This window comes from Propithecus coquereli, unplaced genomic scaffold, assembly GCF_000956105.1.
Source record: "Propithecus coquereli isolate 6110/MARCELLA unplaced genomic scaffold, Pcoq_1.0 Scaffold442, whole genome shotgun sequence".
Taxonomy (NCBI): Eukaryota; Metazoa; Chordata; class Mammalia; order Primates; family Indriidae; genus Propithecus; species Propithecus coquereli.
In genome coordinates this window covers 1,216,814-1,242,355 of record NW_012150197.1, presented here as the reverse complement: position 1 = coordinate 1,242,355, position 25,542 = coordinate 1,216,814, and the positions used below count along the sequence as shown (strand labels likewise).

Sequence of the window (25,542 nt, the reverse complement as noted above, 5' to 3'; positions counted from 1 at the left end):
ACACAGCACACAGCAAAATAAGCCCTGCCAGCATCACCAGGCGCGAGTCCGTTAGATCTGCCGTCCGCGGCCGCCAAGGGCCCTTTTATCTCATCTCATTAGTGCCGACCCCGGGGCTCAGCCTGCGCCCTCGTCCCTTGTTGCCTCAGAAAACCTCTTCTGTGTTCAGTGCACACAGACGCGCTCCAAGCTGGGATCAAACCCGGACTCCAGGGTCCCGGCCTCCCTCCCGGGTGAGGGGAGCGCCGAGCAGCCCTCTGACCCGCTGCGTGCCGGGAGCTGGCATCACACACCCTCTGCCCGGAGCCCATGGCAGATGGGTCTCAAGGTGGCGTCGTGGACACCCAGGCCATCAGGGGCCGGCAGATTCCAGGAGGGAGAGGCAGCCAGGACCTGCTCCCGCAGGGAAGAAAGTTGGTTCCCGTGAGATCGGGCCAGGACTGTGCCCGGGGCTGCCCCAGCGGCTGCTCCGCGGGCCACGCCCTTGTTCTCCGGAAACACGCACAGCTGTTTGCAGGCCAAGGAGTGCGATGTCTCCTGCTCACTCCCGGTGGTGCAGGAAGGAGAGTGTGGCAGCTCCCAGGAGAGCGTGTGGGGACATGGGTGGAGCAAGGTGCTGGGGACCTGCAGGCCTGGGTGCTGTCCTCACGACCTGTCTGCGGTTCGGAACTTTTTCGAGAGGGGAAGATGCAAAAGGAGTTGTGTGTGGGTCCCACAGGGACAGAGACTGCCACAAGGAGGGGCGGGCAGTGGACCCCCAGGACGGCGCCCCACATGTGGCCATGGTTCTCGCGTCTGCAGCTCAGGGGTGGAGTGCGGTTGGCGCGAGGGAAGGGGCCGCACACTTCCTCGCCTGAAAATCCGTGGCCCTTGGGAGGGAATCAGGCATTTTCCTGCCTTTCTTTAGGGCGGCACAGGGGCAGGCAAGGGCGGGTCTCGGTGCAGGATGCTGCAGCCGCCCCGCGCGGGAGCGAGAGCACCGGGCCCCGTTTAATGGCTCCTCAGCAGCGTTGGCGGCGAGTCAGGGGCCCGGTTGTGGGGTCCACATGGCCCCCTGGTGAAGAGCAATCAAAGCCGAATCTGGTGTAGCCCCAGACGCGGCTGCCGGCTCGGAGATGCCCCGTCAGGATGCGGTGGGCACGGTTCCCCTGCCAGGAAGGCTCAGGACAAACCACCAGCCTGTCCCAAGAATGAACAGCAGGGCCTGTGGGTAACAGAGACTCAGGGACGCATCAACCAGCCGCAGTGACCCGTCCTCACACCAAGAAATGATGAAGACGTCCCAGACCGCGGGCCCTGGGGCCCTGCGCACCGGGGCAGCCTCAAGGCTGTGGCTCCCTCCTGTGCCGAAGCCCTGTGGGCGTGGTCTTCGAAACAGGACTTACAGGCAATGATGTGGCGTCTCAGGTTTACTGAAGCGGGGCCTGGGGAAGGGGACACAGGAGGGCTGCGGGTGAGACAAGCTCAGCCTGGAGTCCATATTGTGTATTAGCGATGCTCTTTGTGTATGTTTGAAGATTTTGTAATTAAGAGTTTTCTAAAGGCTAAGATGCCACACACAGGCAGGACAGAACTGGCTTGTGAAATCTGCCTTCAGACTGCGGCTCAGAGGCCCTGGAAGGAGGGAGGGCCTGGCCTGCGCCCGGGGGCCAGGCAAGAGACCACAGGGTGAGGACGCGCAGACAGACCCTCGCTGGACAGGGATGGGGCCCCGAGGTGTCCCCGGCCAGGGACGTCCAGTCCGACCCTCTGCTGCTTCCCGAGGGTGCGCGTCAGCCTCCCAGGGCAGACTGGCGTGTGAAGGGGCACGAGGGGCCCGGAGCTGGCCGCGGCTGGCTCGGACCCAGCCTGGAGTCCTGGAGGAGTGACATCCCCTGGCCCCCGCGTTCCCAGCTCTGCGTTGGGACCAGATGTCAGCTCTCCCGTCCTACGCCCAGACTGATGGCCGTCTGAGGACGTGTTCTCTCCAAGGACACAGTGTGTCCTGAGGCCCCGTCTGCAGCTCTGCGGGTGCTGAGGGGCGGTGCGGGGGTGGGCGGGACCGCTGCTCTGTGCCGGCCGACACCGCCCCCCCGCCCCCCGCCGTGAGCAGGTCGCCCCAGACCAGGCCTCGTGACCTGGGAGCTCAGCGCCTTGCGGCACTTCCTCAGGAGGTCGCTCTGAGAGGCAGGGAGGCGCCGGCTGATGAGACTTGAGGGGCGGGGGCGCCGCGCGGGCACAGCAGCGGCGAGGTCCCCGGGCTGGGCGGAGCCCCGGAGCGCGCAGGGCCGGCGGCGTCAGGCCTGGGCGTGAATGTCGGAAGGCAGAGCCACCTGGTTTTCCTCAACCATAGAAATAAAGTCCCATCTGGTCATCTAGTGGTTTGTGTTTTTTTCTCAAGCTTTCCTTTTTTAAAACATCGTGGTGACGTACACGTAACATAAAATGTGCCGTCTTAACCGTTTACTCGGGCGCAGTTCCGTGCTGCCAAGCACCTTCACGTGTTGCGCCTCCGTCACCACCATCCAGAACATTCTCATCTCCCCAAAATGAAGCTTCGTCCCCATTAAACGCCCCGCCCAGCCCCGGTGACCTCTCTTCTACTTTCTCTCCCGGTGAATCGGTGAATCGGGTGACTCACTCCCATGGAATCCCACGTCACAGACTGAGACAAGCCAGACTCTGGGGCGACCGTGGCCCCCGTCACAGGCTGTTCTGGGAGGGCCGAGCGCAGGGCAGGAAGCAGCAGGGGGAGGGGCGGGTGGCCGCAGGGCACCGGGCACCTCAGGGTGACGGATGTTCTGTGTCCGTCTGTGGCCGTGGTGGGGTCACACAGCGAAGCATTCGCCAAAACCCCCGGACTGCGGGCCAGGGCTGTGTTTGGGCACCTGTGATTCCATCCCAGTGAATATGTAGACAACAAAGGCAGCAGAGAGCCCCGCGGTCCCGTCCTCTGACAGCTGCGCTGGGCGGCAAGGGCCACTCAACGATGAGCCCTTGCGCACCTCGACGTCCTCCTGCCCTGGGCAGCCACGAAGGGCTCAAAGGCCCAAACGGACCAGAGGCACCCTGCGGAGCGCCCGGCCGCTCTCGCCAGCAGAGGGACGTGGGGACCCTGGTTCTCGGCACCTGGAGGAGACAGTGTTCCTGAGGTCACGCCGTGGGGTCTGCCTGCCCCAGAGACCGCACTGCACCCCAGCGTCCCCCGGGGCCCCATTCTGCCGCTGCCAGAGAGGGTGCGCTGCCTTCCTTCAAGGCCCAGCTTCACGCTGGCTGCGGGACCCCGGGCAAGCAGCACAGCCTTCTGTGCCTCAGTTTCCCCACCAGCCGACTGGAGGTGAGGGTTCCTCTGTGGTTTAGGGAGTCCATGCAGTAAATGACTTGGGACCATGCCTGGGGCCCGGTAAGGGCTCAGGTACCGACCCGTGGTTTGCGTTGCTAGTGCCGATGGCTGTGCTTGCGGAGAGACGGGCCCTCCACCGTGCTGTTTAGGGGGCAAGAGCTGCTCTGCTCCCAGGAGAGGTCTCCCTGCGTGAGCCCGTCACCCGCACTCGTGCACGCTGCAGGGTCCTGCAGGGAGCCCCAGCCTTGTTCCACGCCAGTTAGGTCTGGGAGCCACAGGCCCCGGTTGGCGTCTGTCCACCTCCTTTTAGAAACATTTGCAGCCTGGAGGCCGCGCCTGAGCCAGCCCTCTCCAGCACCCGTGTTGGGGGACTTCTCCTCTGAGCATCTGGGGTGACATCCTCTCCTTCCTTCCTACCTTCCTCCTTCCTTCCTTCATTGGTCCTCCGTTCACTCACCGAGCACTGCTACGTGCCAGGCACAGTGGGGACATTAGTGAACAAGACCGGCCAAAGTGTCTACCCCCGTGGAGCACACATCCCACCAGGGAAGACAGGAGCTAAGCAAAATAAATAAGGACAGTGTGTGAACAGCAGATGGTGACAAGTGCAGTGGGGGGTGGGTGCAGGTCGGGAAGGTGTCTCGGAGGCTGCAGGGGCACCTGCGCGGTGTCGGGAAGATGCCAGGCAGGTGCCGGGTGTGATGCAGGGACAGCCGGGGGGCTGGTGTGGCCGGAGTGCAGCGAGCGCAGGGCAGGCAGGCAGGCGGGCAGATCACGCAGACCACACTGCGGCTTCCAGCCTAGAAAACCTGAGTAGCTCCGGGAGCCTGAGCAGAGCCGTGGCGTGACCGGTATCTCGAGCGACGGTTCTGCCTGCCTCGTTGGCACCTGGGGCCGGGGACGGTGAGGAAGCTGCTGCCACATCCCAGTCGAGTGACCAAGGTGGCCTAGACCGGGTGGGGGTGGGGAAGGCAGCAAGAAAGTGGCTGGGCACTTTAACATAGACACACATTTTTCCTTGTTTTAATTTTATTTTTCAATTTACATGCAGTGAGAGTCACTGTTTTGCTTGTTTACGTCTATGAGCTTTGACCGACGCAGCCACATCAGCCCCGTGGCAGCAACACAGCCCAGTCCCACCACCCCCAGCGTCGCTCTGCTGCCCGTGGCCCCCACGCCAGCCCCCGGCACCGCCGATGGGTCCTTCCCTGCAGCCCCACCCCTCCAGGGTGTCAGCGCGGCCATCTGGGCTGCAGCCCCCGGATCAGACCCCTCTGCTACGTACGCACTCGAGGCTCCTTCCCGCGCCCGCACCGGCGGTTGGAGGCTTCTGTTGCGGAGGAGGAGTCCGTGGCGTGGAGGCTCCACGTATCGTTTCTCCATTTGCCCGTGGAAGGGCGTTGGGGATGTTCCCGGGTTTTGTCGATTATGAAGAAAGCAGCTACAAATACTCACATGCAGGATTCCGTGTGAAAATACGCTTCCACGTCTCAGGAGTAAGTACTCAGGAGTCGCATGGCCGGGCCGCGCAGAAGGGTACGTGCAGCTGTGCAGGGGGCACCAGCGTTTCCAGGTGAAAATCCCGTTTCCTTGGATTGTCCGTTTGAGACGTCCCCAGCAATGTATATGTCACTCTGCATCCCGGCCAGCGCTGGTGTCGGCACGTTCTGGTTTGGGTTTGTTTTCATTTACCCATTGGAATAGGCTTGCGGTGGATCTTGCGGTTTCCATTTGCATGTCCCCAGTGACTCGCGGCATTAAGCATCTTTTCCCGTGCTTATCTGACATCTGCATTTCTTCTTTGGCAAAGTGTCTGTTCCAGTTGCTCATTTTTAAAATTGGGTGGTTGTTTCCTTATGATTGAGTCTTGAGCATTTCCAAGTATATTCTGCGTACAAGTCCTTTGTCCTGTGTGTGATTTGCAGATATTTTCTCTCCATCTGTGGCTCGTACTCCTGACACCGTATCTCACAGAGCAAAAGGTCGTCATTTCGATGACGTCCGAAATCTTTATGCGTCATGCTTTTGTGTCTAAGAGCTCAATGCCTAATCCCAAGTCATGAAGATTTTCCTCTATGTTATCTTCTAGAAATCTTATTGTTTGAATTGATGTTTATGAGCCATTTCGAGTTAACTTTTCTGTAGGGCGTGAGGCATACGCATTCGTTTTGTTTTGCACGCAGTGAATCCAAATGCTCCGGCACCTCCCCATGAAAAGATGCTCTTTTCTCCATCGAAGGTTCTTTGCGCCTTAGTCGAGTCGAGTCAGCGGCCCTGTCTGTGGGGTCTATATCCGGGCCCCCATCCGTCCCTGCGATCTGCGTGTCCGGGTCCGCAGTCCACGCTGTCGTGATTACCACAGCGTCACAGTAGGTCTTGCGGGCAGCATGAGTCTTGCGGCTGAACCCGTCCCTTCCAGCTTGTCCTGGCTATTCCTGCTCCTCTACGTTCTACGTGAATTTTAGAACTGGCTTGTCAGTGTCCACAAAAACCCTGCTGGGATTTTGACTGGGACTGTGTCAATAACCTGCAGGGGAGACTTGGCTTCCTGACATCAGTCTTCCAATCCATGAATGCAGGACATCTGCCCATTCGTGTAGGGCTTCTCCCGTTTCTTTTATCGGCAGTAGTTCTCAGCAGGCAGATCCTACTCATATTTTACTAGATTTATACCGAAGGATTCATGTCTTGGGTGCTGTTGCACAGGGTATTTTTTTTTTGATTTTCTGTTTCTGATGTTTTTATGGCTAATATATACAAATATAATTAGTTTTTGTATATTGATCTTGTATCTTGCAACCATGATAAACACACTTAATTCTAGAAGGTTTTTGTGGGTTCCTTGGGATTTCCAGTAGTCAGTCGTGTCGTCTGTGAACACAAAGCTCATCCTTTCTGCTCTCCCTCGTTTATTTCCTTTCCTTGCTTCTTTGCTCTGGCTGGGACTTGAGCACAGCGATGACCAGGACAGACGTCGCTGCCTTGTTCCTGACCTTAGGGAGAAAGTCTTGTGTCTTTATAATCAAGTATGAAGTTTTTAGTGTGAGTTTTTAGTAGAAGCTCTTTATCAAGTTGAGGAGGTTCCCTTCTATTCCTAGTTTCCTAAGAGTTTTTTTAAATCATGAATGGACGTTGGATTTTGTGCAATGATTTTTCTGTGTCTATTAGTATGATCATATGGTTTTTCTTCATTATTCAGTTAACACGGTGAATGATAGTGTTTTCTTATTGTGGTAAAATGTACTTAACATAACATTTACCACTTTAACCATTTTAAGTGTACAATGCAGTGGCATTAAGTACATTCACACTGTATGTGACCATCTCTGCAGGAATCGCCAGCTGCCTCCAATAAGCTCCCAACGTCTTGGTCTGTGGGCTCAGCCGGCTGGCCCAGCACCCCAGGAAGGCCCCCACAGGCTTCTGGGGACCCCGAATACGCAGGCCGCTCTCCGGGGGCTTGCTGTGCAGGTTCAAGACACTTCCCAGCCGCAGTCCGACCTCCGCCTCCTGCTCGTTCTGCCCAGACCTCGGCCCCTATGTCTCCATCCAGAAAATGCCTCCGGGGCAGGGACATGGGTGATCACGGACCCCCCGTGAGTGTCCCTGCAGGGCCACAGTCTGAGGCTTTCCCAGGGTCCAAACACAATTGCCCGACACGTGTGTGCAGCTTTACAGCTGTTTATGGCAGGAGAGCTTGTCCAGGACCCCAAGACAGTCATCTGTAGGTTTTAAACACTGGCTGCTTTCAAAAATATCTGAGGCGGCTTATAATAAAATATGTGAGCTCAAAGGAATTATTAAAACAATGTTGGAAGAGAATACATAACAAAGAAACAGTTATCCTAGAAACGTGAAGCTGGAGGCTTTGAGTAAATCTCACACTGAGGCTCATGAAAAAGAGCAACATTGTTTGGACTTAAACATTTTTGGCCCTTGTCTGTTAAAAGGTGAATTTATTGTAAATTTCAGGAACTCTCCTTTGACATATTTAAAGGTTAAGAGCGTTCTTCAGAGAGTTTTGTGCTCTTAAAACTCAAAAACAGTTCCTCTGTTTAAAATAAAACCACACTCCCAGCCTCTCAAAGTTCATAGAGTGCTGGAGCTGTTGGGAATAAGGCCTGCTTGGGAATTGTCAAGTTCCAACTGCTCACAGCCGCGGGACGCCGCTGTGCAGGGCATCGTTCCCCAGTTGTCTGGCAGGACCACGAGCCCCCAGCTCCCGAGTGTCAAGTGTCGGGGGACGGAGCGCGGTCTGGGTTGTGTCAGCGGGAGCAGCATCGGCCCGTCCGGCGAGCGGCTCCGGAGCCCAGCCAGGGGCTGGCCCATTTGTAACCCCGTGGCGTCGGGCTGCGCGCCCGACAGGATGTGCACAGTAGGAAGCGGCTGTCCAGGGCTGCTATTTATTGCCTGGAGACGAGGGAGAAGCCATCGCATCTGGGCCGAACCAATGCCCCAGGGGCTGCCCCCAGGATCCCTGGACCCGGCGCACCCCAGCCCAGACCCTCACAGGACAGAAGCTGCAGGCAGGGGCAGGGGTCTTTCAGGCCCAGGGGCCTTCCCAGGGGGCCTAGAGCTCCGCTCTCTGGCCTGTCCTCGGCGTGGGGAGGCCCAACATTGCCCTTCACTGTCCCTCTCCCCTGCTGGGCTGGGGGAGGCAGAGCCAAGCCGGGGAGACGCACTGAGGTTTCTCTGGGTGCGGCTCCAGGCGACCATGCTGGCTCACTGGGTGCTCTCCAGGTGGCCCTCCTGTGACGGCAGGTCAGCTGTAGCAGAGGGACAGACGTGGCCATGAGCAGGATCTGTGTACACAGTTGCAGCCTGTGCATAGGAGGCGGGGCGGGGCCCATCCTGAAAGGTGCTGCCGTGCCCGCTGGCCTGGCACGGGGTCGGGGCCCCGGAGTCTGCCCGGCTCTAAGGCCTGTGTGGCCGAGGTGCACTGTCCTCTCTGGGGACCTGAGCCACTTCGGGAGGAGGGGGCAGATGGGGGCGCTTGGGCCCTGGCCCCAGGCTCAGGGGCTGCAGTCCTGGTCGGACCCCCCCCCAGGACAGTGGGGCCTCTGTGCCCTCAGGGGCGGGGAAGGTCGGGGACAAGCGCCAGGCAGCTGCTCGGACACTAGAGCAGTGACTGGGGTCGGGAAGCAAACCCCAAGCCGAAGGAAGCGTCTCTGGAGCGGGAGGGGTCTCCGAGGCCCCCACCCCGTCACACTCGCTGCAGACTAGCAGCGGTAATTGCAGGGCACTTAGACAAGGTTAACACCCGTTAAACTTCCTGCAGTTAATTTTCCTGGCAGCTTGTTTAAAAGGAGCCTGTCTAATGCGTTAAAAATACCTACATTTGTGTCAGATCGGGGAGGAGATGCTCGGAACGCTCCCAGCTAAAGCCCCCGGGTCGGATATTCACGTCCCAAAAGCTCTAAGCCCAGACACCTTTCGCGCTTCTGCCTGTCATGAGGGTCTCGGGAGCGCACGCACTGGTCTCAGGGGCCGCCCTGGCAAAGCGCCACAGCCAGGGCTGCTTGGAGCCGCAGCCGCTCCTCCCGCTGCTCCGGGGCCGGGAGTCTGCGGTCAGGTATCCCAGGGCTGCCTCCTCCCACGGGATCTGGGGGGGGTCTTTACTCGTCCCTCCCAGCCCCTGGTGGCTCCAGGCGTCCCTGGCTGGTGGCTGCAACGCTCCAGTCTCCGCCTCCGTCTCCACATGGCTTCTCCCTGCGTCTTCTAAGGACATTTGCCGTCAGATTTAGGCCCACCCAAGCCAGGGTGATCTCATCTCTAAATCCTTCGTCACATCTGCAGACACTTTTCCCTAATGAGGTCACACCCCCAGGTCCGGTGCGCCCATCTTGTGGGGCCAACGGTCACCCCCCACTGCACCACGAGGACAGAGACAAAGCGGCCAGGCCAGCTCTGCCGGCCACAAGAGCTCATGGCTGGTGCTCCCCCCTGGCTCCATGGCACCCCCTGCGTGGGATGGGGCTCTCTGGTCCCCAGTGGAGAGGGGTGGGAGGAAGAATGGGGGCCGGACGTGACCTCACGGCCCCCAGGCACAGCCCATAACTCAATTGCCCAGAACAGTCCCCAGGCCCAGAGAACACAGACCCAGCGCTGGGCGTCTTGCGGCCTTCCCTCGAGCGGGGAAGAAGGCTCAGGGAGGCCCAGCGGGCGTCGCCTTCCACACCCAGCCTCAGTAAGTCCCGTGGTGACTCTACGAAGCAGAAACAATGTCCCCACCTTCCCACTGAGGCACAGGGACTCTGACAGCTGCCTGCAGCCCGGCTGGGCAGCCTCCATTTGTCCCCTCAGCCCAGGTCCCCTCCACCTTCCTGTTCCACCCGTATCCTGAGACAGGTTACGTTGTCAGCCTGGTGTCCCCGTGGCTGCCGATCCTGTCGGACAGTGTGACAAGCCAGAAGTCAAGTGCAGACTGATCTGGTGCCGGTGCTCGAGCCTGCCATACAGGGACACTGGGGTCAGCTGGCGGGAGCAAGTGGGCCTGGTGACGTCTGTGGCGCCTGCTCTGACTGCCCCGAGCCTGCGCCTTGTCCCCAGAGTTGCGGAGCCTGGGTGCAGGTCAGCAAAGGCGCCATGACGCGGGCGGGCCCTGGGCTCCCACCTTGGGCGTATCCTGGAAGCCCAGGCAAACCCAGGCGGAGGGAGGCGGAGGCCGGGCTCGCCCAGAGAGGTGTGTCCTCAGCCACACACTGGAGCTCCCGGCCCAGGAAGGACGTCACAAGGAAGCTGACCCTGGACAGGGCAACGGGAGGACTCTCGGTGGCTCTGCCTCGAACCCGGACATCTCTGCTTCGTCCTCCACCTGGGCCCCAGGGGTTCCCAGAAGAGCCAGATCTGCTGTCCTGTCCCTGCCCTGGGGCTGGACCAGCATGTTCGGGGACGTTTCAGGTGGGATGAAATGGACAGACCCTCCAGCCCTCCTGGCAGACTCGGGACAAAAGCCCAGGGGCCGGGTCACGGGAGCTTTCACCCCGTCCGGGCGAGCAGCTGCGGTCGGCACTCAGGCGCCATTCCAGCCCTGTCTGCGGGTGTCCGCTGCTGAGTTAACGAGCAATTTCGGCACATTGCTAATGAAAGGACACAGTCTACGTGAGGGTCACGCCTGCTGGTGCACGCTCTGCGGGTCTGGAGAAATGAGCGGGCCCTCCCGTCCCCGTCACGGCGTCACACGGAGCAGTTTCATTGCCCTCAAACCCTGTGCGCCGCCGCTCAGCCTCCCTCCCACACCCGCCGGCAGCCACCGTCTTCCTATGGTCCCGCAGTGCTGTCCTTTCCAGGGCGCGACACGGCTGGATGGGCGCGTGCGCGGCCTCCCGACTGCTGTCCCTTAGCAACGCACATCGAGGGCTCCCCGCATCTCCGTGGCCTGGCGGCTCAGCTCCCTTGGCCTGAGTAACGCCCGGTGGTCTGGACACGCGCGGTTGGTTTATCCCTCCCCCTAGAGAGGGCGTCTTGGTCGCTCCCGGTTGGGGGCAATTATGCATAAAGGTGCTGTAAACATCACATGCGGGGTTTTGTGCCGTTTTTGACTCCCTTGGGGAAATACAAAGGAGTTGATCACCAGGTTGCGTGGGAAGAGTACGCCTAGTTTTGTAAGAATCTGCGAAACCGTCTTCCGAGTAGCTGGTCCCCGCCGCGCTCCCACCAGCAGTGAAGGGGCGTGGCTGGTATCCACATCTTCGCCAGCATTGGGGTTGTCAGGTTTTTGGTTTTGGGTTTTCTTTAGCCTTTCTCAGTTTACCTCTGTTTTAATCTACAATTCTCCAGTGGCACCGGATGGGGTGCCTCTTGTCACACGCTCAACTGCCGTCCGTGTGTCTTCTCTGATGAGGTGTCTGTTCAGATCTTTTGCCCATTTTTTATCTGCCGTTTGTTTTCCTTATTGTGGAGATTTAGGGGTTTGTGTACTTTGGATACGTCCCTTCCCAGATGGGTCCTGGGCAGGTGTTTTCTCCCAGGCTGGGCCTGTCTTCCCAGCGGTGCCCTTTGCAGAGCAAAAGCTGATTTTCACAAAGCCCGGCCTGCCGGCTTTTCCCATCCTGCGTCCTGCTCCCGCCATATCTAAAATCTCACCAGCAAGCCCAAGGCCCCCTAGATCTCTCTCTACGTTATTACCTAGAGGTTTTATTGTCCTGCATTTTATATTTTGGCCCCTGATCCAATTTGAATTAATGATTTTGACCGGTGTCAGGCCCATTTTTTTTTTTAACATGTGGGTGCCTAGTTTTTCTAGCTGTTTGTGGAAAAGTCTTCCTCCTGACGGTCCGAGGGCGGCACCCGTGAGCTGTGACACTTTGCCTGTCCCGGTGGCTGCAGAGGCCTCCGGAGCTTGGTGGGCCGGGGCCTGCATTCAGCCCCCGCCTCTGGGCATGGGGCGGGGGACAGGGCAAACTGTCAGTGTTGGCTCCTCGCCTGGGCGCCCCAGAGGAACCCCCTGGCTGGAGGGCCCCAGCCTGGCGGTCATGCCGCGGCAGAGCAGCCTGGGCCGCCCCTCCTCCTGCACCGCAACTGGGCCTCTGGCAATAAACGGAACCGACATGAATCCGGCTGAGCAGCGACAGCAAACATCCCAGCTGGGCAGCTCCTGGCCCCCCCCAGCACCGCCCCCAGCATGTGCCCTGGGTCCCCCACGTCCCGCGCCCACACTCACAGCACCCCTGCCTGAGTCTGGGAGGGAGGGGGTGGGGGAATGAGCCCCCCAGCCAAAACCAGGTCCTGGAAGCCAGGCGCAGATGGCCTGAACGTGATTGCTAGCTGGGTGAGGACCTCCCAGCCTCAGTTTCCCCGTCGGGACTGTTGTGAGTATGGGACGAGCTGGCCTCTGCAGAGCGCTGACAACTCCACCTGGCGCGACAGGGGCACCTGCATGGCTGTTTCTAGATGAAGGTCCGCTGGCTGTTGCGCTTCACGCGGGAGATTTCCAGACCTCTCCTAGCAACTGAGCGGGTCAAGCAGGAAGCTTCTCCGGCCTGCCCCGCCCCTGCGGTGGCCCGAGTGGGACGTCTCTGACGCCCAGGCAGCTGGGCCTTTGAGCTGAAAACACACACGCGTCTCCCCCCACAGGCTGGGGGACGGCCGTGGCGGGGCACAAACAGGTCCCTGGGTCCCCTGGGCTGGCCGTCAAGTGGCCGCCACAGAAAGTCGGGTGTTCCTCCCGCGTCCCCGGCACTGCCACCGTGTCCGTTGCAGGCTCCTCCTTCGACGCTCCTGACGTGGCCACCATCCGCCCTCCTGTCCTGTCTGTGCCAGGGCATCCGCAAGGAGCCAGCCCAGCTCATTGCTTGGGGGTGTCCCAGGCCAGCCCACGCCCAGGGGCCTGGCCAGGGCCATGGCCATGGGAGCCTTTGACTCCCCAAAGCCATTTAGGTTTGAGAAAAGTGAGCCTAAATCTAATGGGAGGCTCCAGTGGCCCCGCTTCTGCCCCGACCTCGACCCCAACCCAGCGGGGTTGTTCTCTGGTTGACGCCTCTCCTGCCCTTTCGGGCTCAGGGTGTGCACGGTGGGGTGGCCCCGGCTGAGGATGTTGCTGACAACTAGGTGAGCGGGGTCTCTGGCAGTTGGCAGCTTTCAAGCCTTGGAAGGTTCTTCCCGGAGAAGCCACCACACGGTGGGACTCCCACGTCACACATGGAGGCGTGGCCACCCAGGCCCCGCGGTATCCAAGCAGCCAGCGCCCTGAATATTCATGTCAGCATTGGACTTGCAAATTCCAAGTGATCTAAATGTCACACGCTGTGGGAAGGTGTCTTTGGGGAGACGTGTCAGGGGGAATGCGTCTCGATCACCCCCAGTAGAGAAGTACGCCTTCTCCACCAGCGCCTGCCCTGCGGGCGCCCCTAAGTCAGGGAGAGGCTGAAATGGCGCTGACCAGGGGAGAGGGGGCCTCGATCCCGCCTGCAGCAGTCGGTTGACACTGCGAGCTGTGCTCCTTTCTGGGGACTAATGGGCATTTCTGGGGACAGTTGTGTTTTCTCCTGGGCAGGGAGCCGTTGCTGGCAGGTCCCTGTGTGGGAATACCACCGTCCCTTCCAGCTTTCCTGCTCGGAAAGAGAAGTTCCAGAAAGTCAGCTGTGATTGGCTGGACTCGCTCCAGGCTAGGTCCCCTGGCAATGCTGGGGGCCGTGGGGGTCACTTCTTGGGGGAGGAGGGAGAGAGAGAGAGACAGAGACAGAGACGGGGGACAGAAGGGGAGGGACGGAGGGAGAAGCAGGGAGGGACACCAGCCCTGGGGGATGGGCAGCATCCGTGAGAACAAAGGGGCCTCCGCCCAAGGGTGGCGTGTGCACGGAAGGGGAGCCAGCCCCTCCGGCTCTGAGCAGCTGCCAGCTCCCCTGCCTGGTGCTCAGGGGACCACCTGGCCCGCGGAGTCCTCAGCGGAGGGGCAGGGGGGCGTGGGAGATCGGGCTGGCCCCCGGCCCCCACATTCACAGTTATGCACATGGCCAAATGGCCACGATCATGGGCTGGCGGAGGAGGTGGGGCCACGGCTCCGCGAGGGGCCCTGGCGGGGACAGAGCAATCAATGTCCCATCGCGTCCTCTGCTGTCCTCCGAGCACCTTGCCTGGGTTGCCTCTCGACAAAAGCCCCAGCGCTGCCGCCTGGACACACTCCAGTTCTAGCAGATGAACAATTATCTCTTTGAGACAAACACACCAGGAGGGACTGAATCCTCTGTGTGGGGCAGGTGCAGGTGGAGGCCCGGCGGGCGGGGCTGCGGGGCACTGGCGGGGCTGCGGTGCCCTCCCCTGCCGCAGCGAGGGTCCCGGAGGAGCTGCAAGGCGCCCAGGGCGAGGGCGGTGAGGAGGGCAGGGCTCCAGCCGACGGTCGCTGGTGCAGGTTTCTCTGGGGGGGTCTGGTCTGAATCCTAGATTTGGGGTCTGTACCAACCGCTCCGTCCTTACAAAGAGGACTGCTCGGAGCCTGGCAGTCACCTTCTAGACGTGGTGACTGCCGTCCCTCAGGGAGACCAGCCTGGAGATTACGAAAGCCGCGTATGAGCCTGGTGAGAGGTTTGTCCCGAAACTCGTCCCTTCCGCGCAGGGCCTGGGTCAGCACACCTGGAACCGGGGCTGCCGTGGGCACAGGTGCTCTGGCCGGGGCTGCTCTGCACGGGCCCGGTTCTGACTTGGCCTGGACGGAGCAGGCGGGAGGGGCACCCCGGGCTCCTCGTCAGCCCTCAGGGGACTGTGCACCATTGGAGCAGGGTGTTCCGCCCCAAAGAGGACACAGAATGACAGATAAGTTAGAAACACACACGTCTGCTGCGTAACAAAACAGCCCCGAACTCACTGACTTAAAACAGTTATTATTTATTTGCTCGTAATCCTTTGGATGGCAATTTGGGCAGCTCAGCTGGCATCGTCAGGGTCACTCTTGTGGCTTCAGTCATCTGGTGGCTCCACTGGGCCTGGCCCCTCGCTCCCGGAGATCAAGCAGGGCTTCCTTCCACGCAGGCAGCCCCGTCCCCGAGCATGAGGCTGGCGGGGTTGGTGCCTCCAGCCAAGGGGTAGGCGACTGACTCCACCTCTTTTGCAGGGAGCGGCCAGGGCCCACCATGAAGGGGGGCATCCTGGCACAGGAGAAACCACCTGGCTCTCTTTGGGGACCACCTTGCCCTGGCCGAGGGGCTGGCGGGGTAACAGGACAGTCGTGTTAGTGGACAGGTCTCGCGTGACCAGCTGCCCCACAGGCCAGGCTATGTAGGGAGGCACCCCCGCCTGAGATGACACCCATGGCCAAGGTGCTCATGACAACACAGCCTCTGGTGACCGTGAGGACACAGGCATTGCGGTGCCAGGGCGAGCCGAGTGCCACTTACCGGCATGTGGGGACCACGGAGCATCTGGTCCAGGGACACAGCCCGAACCACGCATGGGTCTCATGGGGAAATGGCCACACCGATCAGATCTGTCCCAGCCTACAGGGGACCCTGGCAGCTATCAGCCATGAGCACGCCCCATCCCCAGGCCCCAGCACTGCTATGGATTTCCCCCCATAGCCTCCGTGGTCCGGGAGACCTGGTGTCACCTGGCCCAGCCATTGGCGAGGATGGCGACAGGCTGGCCAGAGGCAGCAGCGGCCTCGTGGCGCCGACCGATCCCGGCCTGCTGCCGTGGACAGCATGGCGCACGCAAGCGCCTGGCCACCTGCCAGCAGCCAGCACGCCCCAGCCACGGGCTCTGACCGAGCCGCAGGAAGAGCGACAGCTCGTCCCAGTGTGCGGGGCCAAGGGTGCCCCAGCGTGTCCGGCGGTGAGCGGCGCCTGCCTGCAGGGCAGAACGAGGCATGGCAGGCCCGTCCTCCGGTGTCCAGGCTCGGCTGAGGCAGGGTCGGGGACGCCCGTGCTGCTGTCTACAGACGCCACTGCTTGGACACCTGGTCCGTGCCTGACAGGCCGTCACAGCCGGGTGACTGACAGCTGCAGCGGGAATTCGGCTGCCGGTGCCTTCAGGAAGATGGGGGTGGGGATAAGGGGGTCTCTGCGAGGATGTTTCCACGGGGACAGAGACTCACATCGCCGGATGAGAGGTGTGAGGAGGACTCTCTCAGACTGTTAGCAGTGAACACACGTGCAGGGAAGACCATTTAACCACGGGGACTCACTGCCACGCACAGCTCCAGGGACCACCACCCACAGCGGCCGCGGGGGGAGCCACGGCAGCCCGGCGAGATTAAACACGAGAGCAACCTGCCTGGGCTTCAGCCAAGTGCACCTGACTTGTGGGGCTGTTTTAAACCACATGTGGACGATCGAGGGAAAAAAGGAGAAAGAAAGGCTTCCTTAGCCTGGGAGACGGCTTCCCTGGGAGTGGCCGGAGGTCTCCCGTGAGCCACGTGCACTAGCGTCCGGGACCCACAGGCCGCCCTGGAATCGGGAGTCACTGCCCCCCAGCAGGAGGGTGGGGGCGACGATGCTGTCACACCGGCCGACAGGCCTCGGCTCCTGCCTTTCCTGCTGTGTAGCGCCCGGGAGCAGGCGCAGGCTGTGTGCACACTCCAGTCCGGGGTTATTCAGGCTGGTCACAGTTTTTCCCGGACAGATGGTGCTGTGATCTGCGTGCCCAAGTGTGTCCCGTGGTTGTGAGCACAGGCTTCCAGGAGGGGACGGCAAACTGCGGCTGTGGGCCAAATCCAGCCCCCCTAGTTATAAATAAAGCTTTATTGGCGCACAGCCTGCCTGTTCACCACGCTGGCGGAGTTTTGGCTGCAGCGGCCAAACTGAGCAGTTGTGCAAGAGTCCGCCTGGAGGGAAAAGCAGAATCACTCGCTCTCTGGCTCTTTACAGAAAACACCTGCCAACCCTGTCCCAGGACACGTGTCCGGAGGTCGGCCGCTGGGGCGGGCGTCTGCAGGGCTCCCTCTGCCGGGGTTGAGGGCCCACTGGCCACGGCCACGCCTCTGCTCATGGTCAGACTTCTTGGCTTTGCGTGAGCACTGTGGGCCTCTCGTGCCACTGCCAGCGCGGGGCTGGGTGCCGGGCACAGGGGCAGCTGGAGCCAGGGCCCTCCATGGACCCAGCCCCAGAACAGGGCAGGGGGAGGCCCAGAAAGAGGCCAGCCCTGCGGAGAGCTGCGTCCTCTGCCCGCCCTCGCCCCACGCCTGCCCCCCCAGCACCCACCTCACCCCACCCTTGTGTCCCCCAGTGCAGACGGCGTCTCTGGCCCCTATCCGGCTCTGCCCGCCTGCAGAGCAGTCCCAAATGCAGACGTGGCTACAGCTGCCTCCCGCTTCACCTCGCCCCACTGCGTCCCGGCCCTGGTGGCCTGCTTGCACCCCACCCTGCGCTGTCTCACGCACTCCTCCCCGCTCTCCCCAGCCACGGCCCTCAGCACTTGAGTTTCTGCGTAAAGCTCCCCCATCCAGCAAGCACCCGTCCCCAGGCTGGGCCTTGTGCTCCCCGGGTCCTGTCACAGCCGTCCCCTCATGGCCTGTCCCTCTGCTTCTCCGCTCACCCCATTGCGGGAGGACACCTTGCACACGGCAGGTGCCCAAAAACTGCTTGCGAGGGTCGGACACAGTGGGCCTGGGTGGGGGGTGCACGTGGAGGGTCCTGGAGGGTGCAGAGTGGGCTGAGGGGACCCAGGGAGGGGGGCAGACAAGGCCTGTGCAGCCAGAGTTCTGGAACATTCCAAGACCAGATGCTCAGGCCGGCATTCGGGGTCTGTCTCCCAGCCGCAAGCAGTAGTGGCCACAGGGAGGCCCTCGGCACGGCCTCGTTTCCCGAAATCGCCTCCGCTGCCAGGGAGCTCCGGCAGGAGAACAGTGGGGCTGATGAGCCGCGAGCGACACCGCAGGGGAATCTCTCGCGCTACCCGAGGGCCACACGTCTTGGCTCCTGAGAGAAGGGCCCCCCACCCCGGAGCCAATCAGCCCCCTCTGGCTCCGGCTCCGAATGTCAACACCTCCTGAGGGGACCGCGTGCCTCGGCCACGACAGGTCGGGTGGGCGGTCCCTGCGCAGCCGCCCTTCTGCCCACGGGGCGGTGGGGGCCAGGGGCGCGTCAGGCACACGCTGGTCCTGAGGGCGGCTCCAGCCTTGGGCGGCCCTCGGCCAGGGCCAGGCTCAGGGTCTCGGGGCAGACCGGCCCATCCCCCTCCGTCACAGGGAGCAAACAGGTCCCGTGTGAGGCGGACACGCCGGAGTCACCAGGCAAAACCGAAATCCTGGCCTTCCTCCCTCCTCACCCCAGCGTCTAGAGACAGGAAACCGAGGGCTCTCGCCGCCCACGCAGGGCCTGGCACACTGAGCCGCCACGAAGCAGAAGGCCAAGCCGCTCGCGGTCCTAGAAGGGCCCCACGTGGCGGGGGCGTCCTCAGGGGGACTCGACTTGCTCCTCCTCCCAGCCACCGGCAAGGCACACGGTCCCGGCCCAGGAGGAGGCCCCGCTGAGTGACACGTGTCACAGGCCCCTCCCAGCCCAGTGTGGGAGGGGGTGCCAGCCCAGTGCGGCTGAGTCAGGGCGAGCGCCTCCCACACTGGGGACTCTGGGGACACGAGTCAACACCCCAGCCTTCCGCTCTCACACGGCCGCCCGCAAAGCCCCTTCCCATGGGTGAACGCACGCGGCTCCATGTCTGCCGTGATCAGATTCACGTGGAGCGGGCAGAGCATAATTCTATTGCACAGCACCGAGACGCTGAGTGGAGCCGGATGTCCACAGCGAAGCACCGTGACCAGCTCTGCCAGGAGGGCAATTAGACGCTGGCAGGGACAGGATGTTCACCGAACTGCCCGCACAATTATGTGGCAAGAAAACACACTGGAAATTGCGGGGCTGCCGCCAGCTGCCAGCGACGGTGAGAACCACAGAACAGGTGGGGGGCGCCCGGCACACCCAGCCCCGGCGCCAACTCCACGCGGGCGGCAGGGCGTGGCCAGCGCTTTCTAAATGTGCCTTCTGAAACACAAAGCCAAGTGTTGCTTGGGACGGGGGCGCCCCACAGCACCGCCTGTCCCCAGCCTGCAGCCGCACCCCCTGGTCACAGCGGGGGGCTTTGCGCAGCCTGGAAACCCACTGCAGTGTCCACACGTCCTGGGTCTTTCCAGCTTGGGGCAGGAGCTTGTTTGGACGGCTTGGCTTCTCTCAAGGGCACAGGCTGAGGTTCCAGAGCGCTCTGTGCTGAGTGAGATGGCCCCACTTTTAATCCTTCAAAGTCAAATTAGTGCCCTACGTCTTAGAAAAATGCAAACGAAAGGCTTAGCAAACCTGATTAAATTGGCTCATGCCTCAGCTGGGTGAGCAGCCGCCGGAACGCAAACCAGGAGCCACTGGGCAAGACGCTTTACTGCGAGGAAAAGCTCAAGCCCAGGGCAGCCCCCCATGGGCTGTTCTCTGTGTCTAAGACGTGAAGGGCAGGAGGCCACCAAGGCTCCCTCCTGCTCAGATTCACTGGGGCACAGGAGGGGCCGAGACCCAGACCGGGACCCCACCCACCTGCTCACTGTCTGCGCCGCCCCACCCTCGCCGAGGGTTTTAAAGCCTGTTTGTTGCCACTTAGCCACTGATTGAACTGATTTGAACATTCTAGTGGGTGTTCAGGCGAGGAGTATTTGAGGAGTATTTGCAAACACGGCAAACAGACATCTAGCCACAGCCCCTGAGGGCCAGCCGCCACCTGCGCACAGCTGCAGGTCACTTGTGAGAGGTGCCCCCGTGACCCAAAGCACTGGCCGCCCCAGATGCTGCCCTCAAAGTGGTTAATGGGGCGCCCACCCACAGTCTCGGGGGATCCGGGCCCTGCCCTGCTGTGCGGAGCGAGGGGAGCACCCCGTCCTGGAGACCGCTCACCCAGCACAGGTGGGGGAAGGCGGGCATGGTGGGAAGTCCATTTTCCTAATGCAATTGGGGACCTCCGGGCTGACCTCGTGGACTCCCAGCAGCCGGCTGGTGCCAGTCGAGCAGCACAGCCAGGCCCGGACAGGATGTGGCTCCTGGGGGCTTCTGCTCTGCCAAGTTCTTGCCCAGACAGCGGCCTCCACAGCTCTGGCAGTCAGGAGGGGGGGCTTCCGGCTGCCCCGGTGGAGGGCTGCTGGCTGCGCGGCCGAGGACAGGGCAGCACCTCCCGCCGCAGTTATAGGTGGCTCACCTGCCCACCTCAGAAGGGTCTGGACTCGGGCTGGAGTGTTCCTGGAAGGGCCCCTGACCCCAGCTGGCTTGAGGGTCCCCACGCCAGCCCCCTGCCCAGCCCACATCTCTGCCCATCAGGGAGCCCCTCCAGCGGCTGCTGGTGCTGTCCATGGTGCTGAACCCCCGAGGGTCCCTGTGGCTCGGGCGTTCTCTTGACTCTGACACCATTAATTCTGGTCCAGCTCTCCTCACCCCCGCCCCACCCAGCCCCACCCAGAAATTCCAAACCAGAATTTCCCCTGCAGGGACCGGGTGGAGGAGAAGGAACTAAAGAAAGGCACGAGATGGAGCCGTGGACAGAAGCTGAGCGGAGGCTCAGTCCCCGAGAGCTCACCGGGGAACGTGGGCTTTATATGCTCGCAAAAATTGGCAGTGACCCACAAGAAAGTGTCCCCTCTGGGAGGCGGGGGTGAGTCACCGCCAAGCTCCACCAGCCGGCGAGGACCAGGGCTCCACACCCTCGCCCAGCTCGCGGTCCTCGCTCAGCAGCTGCTGGTCCACCCATCTGTCCTCTGTGCGTAGACGGCCCAGGGTGTGGGCCGCGAGCACTCGGGCTGCGGGGTCAGACCCCAGGACTCGTAGCTTGGCCTGGGTTTCTCCTGTAGCGTGAGGATAACGGTGGTTTCGTCTCACAGACCGGACGCAAGTGTCGCTGAGGTGCACGCAGAGTGCTGAGCTCCCGTGAGGGACCAGGAACAGTTGCTAAGGGCGCCATGTCAGTGAGACAGTGGCAGTTAGAGGGATTCAAAGTATTAATTTTTATATAAAGCCCAAATCTGCATATTAGAGCTGTCTGGTGGTGGCGTGACTGCTTAGTGGCAGCCAAGGACTCGCCGGACACTGCTGCCCGCCTCATCCCTCCCTGTCGTGGATTCGCAGACACCAAGATGGCCCCATGGCCCTGCAGGTCGAGTGCCCTGTCCTCCCCCTGCTCCTCCACACGAGGCCCGGAAACGTGGGCGGTTCTGAGAAGAGGTGCAGGGGCCTCTGCTCGGGCCAGGTCTGCGGTCACTACTGACCACACAGCAACGTGACACTCGGTGTTGTGTCTTGTGTCCAGGCTCTTGCGCACGGTGGGTCGTGCGTCCCAGCTGGGCAGAGTCGCACAGCTCTGGTTTCCAGATCCCGGCGGCATCTAGAGCCAAGCTGAGTCGCTGCAACCTGCTCCTTAGGTGCCTGGGGAGGGCACCCAGGCGCAGACAAGGGACTGGGGGACAGCACAGTTTGCCCACAGCTCTTCACTGGTTCCAGGACAGCGAGGTGGCCTTGGTGGTACCCGTCACAGGACGCATCCGCAGGAGAGGCAAACCAAATGCATCTACTCATTTCAATTTTATTTTTGTACAGGCAGCTCATTTATGGAGCTCTAACCCCAAGAGGACAGGCTGGGAGAACCTCTAGCTACCCCCGCCCCGAGTCAGTCTGGGGCTCCTTCCCAGAGCCGTGCCGGGCACGCCGTCGGAGCGTCTGCGCGGCCACGTGGAGCAGGCGTGACTCGCCAACCTGCCTGAGTGGGGGCACTTGAGTTGTCCTGGAAGTTTTGCTATTTCACACGAGGCCATGTTGGGACCCTGCCGCGCAGCGCTTCTGGGGTTAATGACATCATCGTTCTGGCCGTGGCAGGGGTGGAGGCAGGACGGGGTCGAGAGAGCCCGCGGAGTGTGCTCTGGTGTCCAGCTGGGTCTGGGGCTCCTCCGTCTGGTCTGGAGTCAGTCCAGGAAGTTAGAGGGGTGGCCCTGGCCTGGGCCCGGGGGGCTGCTCCTCTGCCTTGGGGGCGCGGTAGTCCTGGGCACAGCAGTGGCCACACATCGGGAGGGTTTGGGCAGGAGCCCCTTCTCCACCTCCCCCTCAGTAGCTGTCTCACAAAGCCCCTGGGCTTGCAAACATCCTGAGCAATATTTTGTACCTTCCCACGCACCGCAGGCGGCTTGCTGAGCCGTGGAGCCGCGCGTGTGGCTCCGTCTTTCTCTGAATACAATGGGATTAATTAGAGAGAAAAAGGCCCCACACAAACAAGCCTCATTCCTCAGAGGAAGCTGGAACAGGGGTGAGAGCACCCTGCCCAGGGAGGAGGGGCCCAGGCCGCTGTCTGCAGCTGTGTCAGGTGCCCCTGCCGGCCAGGTGCGCCCCAGCTGTGTGCAGGCCGCGCCCCACTGCGGCTGCCCCTAAACACACCTCGTTCACTCTTGTTGTATCATCCAACGCTCCACGCCACCTCCTTGGCCCACACAAAGTTTCAAACGCCCCTCCCACAGGCCACCCCCAGCCTCCAGGCCGGAGCCCCGCACCCACCCACCTCGCCCCCTTTGCCCACCACCCAAAACACTAGCCCTGCGTGCATGTGAGTGCCACCGCGCTCTGGGCACCACGGTGGGCACCCTCAGGGCCCCTCTTTTAGAAACAACGCTGAGGCGTGGGCCCCCGTGGAGCTGCCCGAGGTCACTGCCAGCCGTGGGGCAAGCCGGGCTCCAGGTCCACACACCAGCCCCAGGCTGCTTCCCAGCGATTTCCAGCTCATGCTAGAGCCCCCCCAGTGGCCGGGGCCAAGAGCGGGGTCTGGCAGCCAGGGTGGCACAGGAAGCAGGGGACACTGCAGGGGCACGGGTGCCCATGGGAGCTGCCATGTCCTGACATCGCTGTCCTCCTCCAGGCCCTCTGCTCCGGGAGGTCCCACCAACCCAACTCACAGACCCGGCCTTGGGGGCCCAGAGCCCAGGGGTGCCAGGTACCCAGCCAGCCCCAGGACAGGGGGCCCAGCAGGGCCTGCCACTCGAGGGTGTCGGTGCCCACGCCAGCCAGAGGTCCAGCTTCCCGTCCAGCCCCCCAGCAGTCCAGAGACGCTCCTAGACGGCCTGCCTCCCGCTGACCCAGATGCCGTCCCATCGCAGATGGGGTCTCGTCTGACCGGGCATCCTCTCCGTCCATCCATCCGTCTGGCCAGACTGTTCTCAGTAAAGCTCCCGTCAGTGCGTTCCAGTGGCTGGGGAGGCCGATGCGTGGTCCGTCACGTCTCCTGTCCGGAACCTTCCTAGCTATTATTAGATTATTTTTTCCATTTAAGTTGTAGAGTCAGCATGTCCGAGCAATTAGCTGTGTGCTTTGCAGGGACTGGACGTACAGGAACACACAGGATGTGAGCCAGTCCTGTCCAGGGAGGGGCCCGTCCTTCCCCATGGCCAAGCCTGCTCCCACCTCCCGTGGGACGCAGCCCCTTTCCTGGGGAGCTCGCGGATGCTCATGGCGTGCCTTCCCCTTTGCTCGTCGTGGGGAAGTGGGGGTGCAGCACAGGACAGGGGTGCGGTGAGCCTGGGCAGGAGAAGCCACATTCCAAGAGTCGGGTGTGCACCCCGCACCCCACCTCCTGATCTGCCTTGGTCTCCAGGACAGACAGGTCCGGGAGCCCAGGGAAGGCGGCCCTCACTCTGCAAGGTGGCGCTGGTCCCGCACCTCTGCCCCCTGTTCTCATGGCCCAGCGGCGGCTTCTGGTCAGGGGGGCCGCAGGGCAGGGGCCTGCTCCCACTCCATCCAGGAACCCCAGGACCAAGGGGGCTCCAGCAGGGACAGCTGCCGGGGCCAGACCCTATGCCCCGCCGGCCTCCGGCCCCCACTGGCCCCCAGACGTAGCTATTTTTGCTGTCCGGGCTCAGCGAGGTATTTTAAATGTTTTGACATTTACAATCTGTGTTTGATACACGTGTTCTGTTTAAATCATACCCGGGCTGCAGTGACTCATGGGGAATTGGTTTGTCTTCTGAGACTGGGCCATGCCACCCGGCGCCCCCCAGCAACCCAGGCGGCCGCGGGGCCCTCTCACCTGCCCCTCGGGCCTCGCCAGCCCCTGCCGTCCGGCGGAGGGTGGGCTTCAAACGAAAAAGCAACAGAAAACCAGGGGGGTGGGATGGGCGCCAGGCTCCAGACCCCCGTCCGGGAGGAAAGGACGGACCTGCCACCCACCTGGGGCCAGTGGCGGAGGCAGCAGGAGTCCTGGGCGCCGGGCTGGCGAGCGCAGAAGTGCGGGGCCCCTCAGTCTGTCCGCAGAACTTTGCTCAGGGGGAACTGGGAGTAAACTCAGCCGCCTCCCCCTAGAGGCCTCCCAGGCCTCAGCGGAGCTTGGAGCTGCCGTGGGAGGGTGGGGTCTCTGGAGGGACCTCGGCCAGTGCCCAGAACAGGCCCAGGGAGTGGACCAGCTGACGTTCCGGCAACTTCCAGCACCTCTTGGTGGTTGTCCCATGTCTGGCGAGTGCCCCCTTGGCAGGGTTTGGCTGACTGTCCTCACCAGGACCATGGTGACAAGTGCCCGCTGCAGGACACAGGCTCTGCTCGGAGCACCCTGCGCCACCCTGGTGGCAGAGCCCAGGAGCCCAGGGGCAGTGACCGTTTCCCGACACCACCAGGAGCCTCTTGGGGTCCGAGCCTCACAGGGCGGGAGGCAGCCTCTGCCATCAGGGGTGCTGGCTTCAGCCCCGGAGGCCCCTGCAGCCCCACTCGCTCCCATTGGACCGCATCCTCTGACATGTGCCATCCCTGTCCTGGGCAGCAGGGTCAGCTAGGAAAGGCCCTGCCACCTGCTGGGCGCCTGCGGAGGCAAAGCCACGGCCTGGCGTCCCCGTGGGAGCGGGGCCTGGGTTCATACAGGCCAGGTTCAAATCCAGGTCCAGCCACTTCTGAGCCGGCATCTTTGGGCCAGACCTGCAGCCACCCTGAGACTCAGTTTCCCCAGATGCAGGGCGGACATGATGGCCCAGCCTTGCAGGTCTGGGTGGAAATTAGAGGCAGGGCCCCAGGTGCTAACAAAAGGGGCCACACTCTTTTCAATTCTCTGAGAGGCAGGGGTGGGCGGAAGAAAGGTCCGCGTGTACTGTCTGTGTACAGGCTGGGAGGCCCTGGGTGGGCCGTGAGGACGGCCCAGGTGAAACAGCCACACTCAGGGCAGCTGTCATGGACGCGGCATGTCCACACCTGAGAACGCAGAGCTTTGCTCTCTGCCACAGCCCGCACACCCCAGAGTCTGTGTCCCCTGCTGTTCCAGGCGGGACCCCACGCAGGGGCTCACCCAGGTATCAGAGACGCTGCAAACCTCTTCCAAGCTGGGTGGGGGCACACTGCTGCCGGGCTTGGAGATGGGCGGCCGGGGACGGCCTGATCTGGGGCAGCCGGGACGGGACACGCCCCTCTGAGCTTGTGCCGCCCTGGGGCCCCGCAGTCCAGGCCCTGAACCCCAGCTGGGGTGGCAGGCGCCCAGGGGCAGGCGGGCGGGTGATGTCTCCTGCTGCCGGGTCTGACGTCCCCCTTCCTCTCCGCAGGTCAACACCTTCATGTCCTTCCTGCTCCCCATGGTGGTCATCTCAGTCCTGAACACTGTCATTGCCAACAAGCTGACAGTCATGGTCCGCCAGGCGGCCGAGCAGGGCCAGGTGTGCACGGTCGGGGACCAGCAGGGCACGTTCAGCATGTCCATCGAGCCCGGCAGGGTCCAGGCCCTGCGGCATGGCGTCCGGGTCTTACGTACGTAACCTCTGGGCCCCTGGGGGTGGGCAGGGGGCCCAGGGTCAGCAAAGGCTGCAACTCCCCAAACCAGAG

The 25,542-nt window shown here is 62.1% G+C and overlaps 1 protein-coding gene across 1 annotated transcript in view; it reads left to right on the top strand.

The window, feature by feature from the left end:
• Positions 1–25,542, top strand: part of NTSR1 (neurotensin receptor 1 (high affinity)) — a 33,417-nt gene that overhangs the window by 3,314 nt on the left and 4,561 nt on the right. Inside the window, exon 2 of the mRNA XM_012654550.1 lies at positions 25,266–25,467. Within this exon, the coding sequence (XP_012510004.1) occupies positions 25,266–25,467 (202 nt within the window). The remainder of the gene's footprint in view (positions 1–25,265; positions 25,468–25,542) is intronic.